The sequence below is a fragment of the Nestor notabilis genome, unplaced genomic scaffold, assembly GCF_000696875.1.
Source record: "Nestor notabilis isolate BGI_N333 unplaced genomic scaffold, ASM69687v1 scaffold21123, whole genome shotgun sequence".
NCBI lineage: Eukaryota > Metazoa > Chordata > Aves > Psittaciformes > Psittacidae > Nestor > Nestor notabilis.
Window position 1 is genome coordinate 1490 of NW_009921735.1, and position 7352 is coordinate 8841.

At 56.3% G+C, this 7352-nt stretch overlaps 1 protein-coding gene across 1 annotated transcript; it reads right to left on the bottom strand.

Moving 5' to 3' along the window:
* Positions 1-901: 901 nt before the first annotated feature.
* Positions 902-6978, bottom strand: LOC104403220 (tropomyosin alpha-4 chain-like; the record flags this gene model as incomplete). The annotated part of the gene is made up of 7 exons (XM_010011286.1): positions 902-1206; positions 4176-4245; positions 4567-4629; positions 5274-5349; positions 5593-5663; positions 5767-5884; positions 6857-6978. Coding segments are annotated over 7 exons (603 nt in total), but the record flags the coding sequence as incomplete, so codon positions are not given.
* Between the last annotated feature and the right edge of the window lie 374 nt (positions 6979-7352).

Below are 7352 nucleotides of genomic sequence, written 5' to 3' on the forward strand. Positions count from 1 at the left end.
GGAAAGCAGATAACAAAAGCTACCCCTGCCAGCCACTCGCTGGGGTGATGGCCCGGCTCGACAAGGGGTCAGCATGAATTATGTTTCCTGGCAGCATGGGGTTGTGCTTTTAGAGGGATATCCGCCTGGTAGCGTGGGACAACAGGGCTCGGTGCACATCACGGAGGGGCCTGAAGCAGGGGGCAGGACTAGATCCTGATTTTGGGCATCCCCAGGAAATCCAGCCTGGTATGGTGTCAGTGATGAGGCACATCCTGCTGCTTTTCTCTTTGTGTTAAAGAAAATACAGCAAGCCAGGAGGAAACTTCCTGAATGCTTTGGGAAGTGGCTGCATTAATATTTGCTGGTTTGTACAGCTGCCCCTCAGGCAGGCACTGGCAATAGAAAATGCAACCAGTAGACAGGGTAAGCTGCTAATCCCAGACCTGGAAAAGACCCTGATAACTAATAATGTGTGCATGCATGGACACACGCTTGTGTGTGTCCTCAGATGGCGTCATGAACATGAACCATGAAGCAGACTCCATGGAGAGGTTAAAGACCATGTGGCTTCCCCATGTGCCAGGCAGATAACATGCTGGCTGTGCAAGGGGGCATGCCAGTGACAAACATCCATCACAGTGCACTTGAAGTGGATGGTGAGTTTGGACCAAGCCTGAGACGTGGAGGTTTCCTTGTATCCATCACATCCCAAGGAAGTGATGGATACAAGGGAATGCAGCCCAAATCTTGTGTGTTATCGCTCCCAGTACTCCATGGCTACAGGGGACACCTTTATGCCAGCCATACCCACCCTGAACCCAAGCCCCTGCAGACCCTCCTTGCACAAACTGGGCAGGGAGACCCCCAACATGTCTCTCACTGCCTGTGCCCGACCGCAAGGAGTAAATGCACCCATTCCTCTTGTCAAACTGCTTTTATTTGGACATGAAGACAGGACAGAGCCAGTCAGGCTGTGCACAGACAAGATGCCCCTGAGCCACGGTGTAAGGCTGCAGGGCTTCCCTTCTCAATGGATGTGAGGATTTGGCCAAGACGCAGTTCAGCTGATGACATCCTGAGCGTGCCAGTGGGGTGCACGTGTGGGGTAGGGATGAGGGACAGGGGGGATCCCCAGGACAGCTTAGAGGTTGTTCAGCTCCAACAAGGTCTGGTCCAGGACCTGGTGGATGCCGACGTTCTCCTCTTTGGCACTGGCCAGACTCTCTGTGAACACAAGGGACACCCAGCCACGCACGCAGACACAAACCCAAGCATATCCAGGGGCAGACAGACCCACGCACACCACAGCAGGCACAGACACACGCACACAGATGGACATGTCAGTACAGTGACAGCCTCCAGCCGAGCGGGGTGTCCCTGCAGAGCAGCCCCATCACTGGGATGAGCCCAGCTGCTCCAGGACCTGCCAGAGTGGCCAGGCCAGTCAGGCTGGTCACTGAAGATGGTCCCCACTCTTCAGCATCTCCATCCTCCCATGGTGCCCCCTTGCCCATGGCTGGGCCCTCTGCTGCACAGGTACTCCTGGTGGGTACCATTCCTTGGACACATCCTGCCCCAGGGCATCACCACCAGGCAGACTGTGGGCATGTGCACAAACCCTTGGCCAGCAAAAGAGGAGAGCCAGTGCCTGCTGCATGAGCCAGCAGTGGTCCACGGAGTAAGACAGTAGCCTGGGCAGGCAGAGAGGACAGCAGAGAGAGAAGGAGCAGAGATAACAAGGTGGCCGAGGCTTGGTGTTTGCTTCCAAATGGCATCCTCCTTCCCTCTAGAGATGGGGATGGGACAAGAGCTCTGCCCACCCAGCCCCATCTCCCAGCACTCATTGCTAGGCTCTCTCCTGTCCCCTGCCCCAAGTTTGGGGCAGCAGGCGCTGTGGGGCCCAGCTCCTATCCCAGCCCTCCTGGCACCCTGCAGGGACCCCGCTGCGAGGGCACCCTCCCTGCACAGTTTGGCGTGACTAGAGTGAGGAGGAAGAGGCTGGCTGCTAACTCCAGGGACAAAGGGAGGAAGGCAGTGATACGAACCACTGCACCCCTCCTCAGCAGGGGCAGGGACTGCCATCGCCACGTGGGCATCCCAAGCCATCACAAAAACCCTCACTCCTCTCCCAAGAAAAAACAGTCAGTGCCAGAAGGGTTCCCTGTCCCCCCACTCAAACAGGGCAGTTACCCCCAGGGGGATAAGACAAGGCTCTACACCCTGCCTAGCCCTAGGAAGAGGGTTGGGGCTCCCAAGCCTGAACCAGCCTGGCCAAAACGGGGCAGGGGTGCTGGGACGGGGAGCTCTGGGCGGCTCAGTTGTTAAGTTCAGTAAGGATGACCCGCAGCTCGTTAGTGAGAACACGGTTTTTCTCGGCCTCCCGCTGGGAACGCTCTATAGAGAAAACAGAGAGACATCGGCGCAGCAGAGGAAAGAGAAAGAGAAAGGTGAGTTAGTGAAGAGAGACAGCATTCCCCAAAGCCCTTGCTGGAAATCCCGCAACGGGGATGAGCTGGACTGGCAGGAGGAGGCAGCCAGACCCAGGACAGGGCTGTAGCTCCATCAGTTTGGGAACTGGGTTCTGGGGCAGGATGCTGAGGAAGGAGTAGGAGGAGAATCATGGACCCATTTAGGGATCACTGAGGAAGGTGATGGAGGAGATGACATCGCAGCTTGCAGGCAATGTCTGGGAATGGGGACAGTGAATGGACAGGACTAGGTCTGACCCTGTTATTTCAGGTCTAAAAAGTCATGGAGAATACAGCAGGAGATGAGGAAAGCTGTGTATGAGAGCCATGGGGTGGTGGGGATGATGTGACTGCGACCACCTCCTTCCACCCCACTGCCAGCACCCACGTGAGACAGGCAGATGAGGGACAGAGCGGCATGAAGAAATCAAAGGAGATTCCAAGGAAAGAAAATGCTTTATTAAGACCAACTCAGTAACCCAGACAGATAGAACATAAAAGAAGAGTCATGAGATGCAAACTAAAGAGCGATGTGCAAAGGACAGAAAGGGAGGAGCAGGGGGTTTGTATGCTGCCTGCCTGCCTGCATGGGACAAGGCTGCCTGTATAGCCAGACCCAACCCTCTATCCCCAGGGACTGAGCTTTGGCAGTGGAGGTGCTGCTTTCCCTCTGCAGGTCCTCCTCACCCTGGGCCCAGGAAGCAGCACCAGGGAGCTTTGACAGGGAAATGTGAGGGGCAGGAGGCCCCAGAACTGCAGGGTCTCTGGTACCTATGCTGCAAGGGAGCCAAGGAAGGAACTGCTCAAGTGGGGGGCTCCTGGGCACAACGCAGTTCATCACTGGGCAATGCAACCACATGGGCACTGTCCATCCAGTGTGTGGGGGTCTCAAGGGCTGCTCCCCTGCCCTGCCAAACACCCCATAGCACCTACATCTTGTCATAGAATCACATAATCAACTAGGTTGGAAAAGACCTTTAAGATCATCACACCCAATCGTTACCCAGGATTGCCAAGACTAAACCATTATCACTGAGGGCCTCATCTACATGGGTTTTGAACACTTCCAGGGATGGTGATTCCACCACTTCCCTGGGCAGCCTATTCTAATGGCTGATCACCCTCTCTGTGAATAAATTTTGTCTCCCCACTAAGGGGTATTGCAGGAATACGCTTGACCCAAAGGAGCTGATGGACAGGCACAGGCTAGGACAGAGGAGGACGGAGCACGCAGGGAGAGCAGTGGGACGGCCAGGCAGGCAAGCGGCCGAGCTGGGGAAGGGGGAGGTGAGCAGGGGTCTGCAGTGCTGGTGCCCGGTGTGGGCTCAGAGGGAGGTCATGTCATTAAGTGCATTGTCCAGCTCCTCGCTGATGGCTTTGTACTTCATCTTCTGCGCATACACTTCATCTGCAGGCGGGGGGCAGGCGGGGAGCAGATGGTGGAGCAGAGTGGGGGGCAGGTGGTGGAGAGAGAAAGAGTGGCTGTGAATGGGGGGCTGAGGGTGGCTGAAGCATGCAGGCATAAGTGGAGTGGATGCAGCTCTATTCCCCACCAAAGGCAGAGCCCAGACTCCAGCAGCTGTGCACTCCCACAGTGGACACCATGGCATCCAGCCTCACCCCTTACGGGACCCCTGCCCATCCCCGCACCCCAGCCCACCGGGGGCACATCCCGGCCAGTGCTCCCCAAGAAAGAGGGACATGGGGCCAGTGGGGACATTTTACCTTCTAGATCATCGATGGTTTTCTCCAGCTTCGCCACAGACCTCTCTGCAAACTCAGCACGGGTCTCAGCCTGCAGAGCACAGTGGGGAGAGGGTGAGCTATGGGGTACCACGGGGATGGTACAGGCTGCACCATACCCTGAATCTGCCCCATGTGCATCTCTGGTACTCTCCTCCATGAACCCTCCCCTGGGAAAGGCAAGGGACAAGGAGACCCACACACACTCAATCTGAGCAGGCTGATGGGGAAGCATCCCCAACCAAGGCACCTGCATGCGGCAGGGCTGCAGTTTTAGGAACAGTGAGAGAACACGGGCATAACGGGGTCAAAACCCACACAGGATGGCATGCTTCTGCCTGCACCAATGCAGTGCCAGCCCTGCACACCTTACCTCCTTCAGTTTTTCCCCTAGATACTTGATTTCCTCCTCATACTTGTCCTCCTTGGAGGAATACTGCAGAGACAGAGACAAGTAACCGTGAGCCCCACAGTGATACCCCTGCCCATTCTTCACCCCAAGCAAGAGACCCCAAGCACCCCCAGACCCCACACACTCTGCCCAGCCCCAGCAGCCCCCACCAGGTCCTACCTTGTCAGCCTGGGCCTCCAGGGACTTCAAGTTGTTGGTGACAATTTTCAGCTCCTCCTCTAGGTCACCACATTTACTACATCCCAAGCAGGGGCCGCCAGGAGGGGGAGAGGGATGGGGAGGCAGGAGAGAAGTGGGGAGCAGAAAGAGCGGGTGCAGGGAAGGAGGGAAAGAAAAGAGAGAAAACAAGTTGAGAGAGGAGAAAACTCAGCACAGACGGAGAAGGAGCAGAGCTGCTGCGAGCAGGAGCTGCTGGGGCGCATCCCTTCATCCGTTCCTCGTGCTTCCTTGCACAGACACCCCGAGCATCACTTCTGGTCCCACCAAGGAGAGCAGGGATGGAGGGATGGAGGAGCGTGCCCAGCCTGTGCCCATTGGAGAGGAAGGCGAGGGGAGGTCGGTGGTGGAGGCAGCGGTGCGGAGAGGACAGAAGTGGCTCGCATGGTTTGAGGGACAGCGACAGAGAGAGGGGGCCTGCTGCACGTCGCCCCACACCCCTGCACCAGTACCTCTTCCTCTGAGGCAATGAGGGATTTGAGAGTCTGGTCCATGGTCCGCAGCTCTTCTTCCAACTGTCTCACGCGGCTGGGGCGGAAGAGGGGCACCCCGGGGAGAGGGACAGCAGAGAACAGGGTCAAGGATGTGCTGCCAGTAGGTTGGCATCCCTCTGCCCCCAGCCTGTGAGCCCAGGAACCGCCCCAATGTCAAACCCTGCTGCTCCAAAGAGGGACAACCCCATCCCCACGCAGACATCCCTACAGCTGCCACGGATGTGGGGCAAAGGCTGTATGGGACCCCCTTGCACTGCCCACCCAGAGCTCTGCTCACCTCTCTGCCACCTCTGCCCTCTCTTCTGAGCGCTCCAGCTCTCCCTCAAGGACTACCAGCTTGCGGGCGACCTGTTGATGGAGCAAGAGGCACGTATTGGCTTCATGTCTGCTGGGGACACAGGACTGCAAAGAGGTGCACCAGGGGTCAGGACTGGGGGTAGGGGACACGCACCTCCTCGTATTTGCGGTCAGCCTCCTCAGCTATGTGTTTCGCCTCCTTCAGCTGCATCTCCTGGAGCTCCATCTTCTCCTCATCTTTCATGGCTCTGTTTTCGATGACCTTCATGCCTCTGAGGAAAGCCCAAGCCAGAAAATGTTATTGCTGTGGGTAACTGCTGCCTCTCCTGCCTGCCCACTGCATCCTAACAGCACCATCCTCCAGCTCCAGAGACGTGGGACATCACACATGGGATAACCCTACCACACAGAAGGGTCACATGCTCCTGCACACAATTAGAGCAGTGAAGCTGCCCCCAGGGCCTTGTTCCAAGAGTAGGGAGATGTGGTTATGGTGTCTTTCAACCAGGCAGGTCCTGAACCCGTCATACGAGGGGGAAATGTGTGCAGCCCAGGATGAGCCAGCTGCAACCTTCAGGTAATGCTGGAAAACATCCTGTGGCAAAGAGCCTTTTCTCATTCACGGGTGATGCTCACAAGCAAAGGGGTCACCAAATCCCCATGAACCCTCACAGCAGGGATTCCTGCAGACTCTTCTCCCGTCATTCAGATCCTGTGGCTCAAACTGGTCTTTGCCAATAGAGCGAAGAGCTCACGTAACTGTCGGGAACACCATGACATGTCTGGGCACTCCCTTACAACCTGAGTGCCCTTGCCTGCATGGCTCCTGCCTGGGAAACCTGCCATGAGGATGGAGCAACACACTTTACAGCACTGGTTTTATGAATGAGGCTGGTTTGCTGTCTTAGTTCCCAGGCACAGATGTCCCATGCTGGGCTGCGGAAGGAGGCTGCTCTGGGCCAGAAGACAAGCTCCAAGCACCCCCTGGCTTTGGTTACAGCCTGATATTTAATCAAATTTTTCAGGATTTTGTTGGTGCCCTGGAAATTTCAAAGCCTTTTAAAAAATGCCTGTATCTGGAGAACTTCACTGCATTGTGGCTTTGCCCTATCCCTTTGGGATCTGCAACAAAACCAGCTCAAACCCCATGAGGTCACTTCAGAAGGACCCCACTGTGAAACCAACAGGGCTGCCTGTAATCAGCGGTGACCCGCTGCCACCCCAACTGCCCCTTCTGATCACACCTCTCGCTCTCATCAGCTGCCTTCTCAGCCTCCTCCAGCTTCTGCAGGGCGTTGGCCAGGCGCTCCTGGGCTCGGTCCAGCTCCTCCTCCACCAGGTTCAGAGAAGCCACTTCAGCCTCGGCCTGGGGGAGCAGAAACCCCTTGGTCAACCCCTTGTCTCATATACATACATACATACATATATATACACACACATAAAATACATATATACGTATTTTGGAAAGCATTTTCAGTATTTACATCCACATTTGCTATCCAGAACACCCCTGGCACTGTTCAACAAGCTAGTGCTCACTGGAATGGGATGCCCAACCATGCATCCCCTCGCATTTCCATATGGAAAACAGGGTTTCCTCCATCCCTAGAGCCTTGTTTGACGCTGGCTCCTCCCAGCCACACAACCCCGTCCAGGCACGTGCAGCCCCTCCACTGTGTCCTCACACCTCTGGCTCCCGCCCCGGAGGAGGATGAGGTGCATCGGATGGGGTAGGATGGC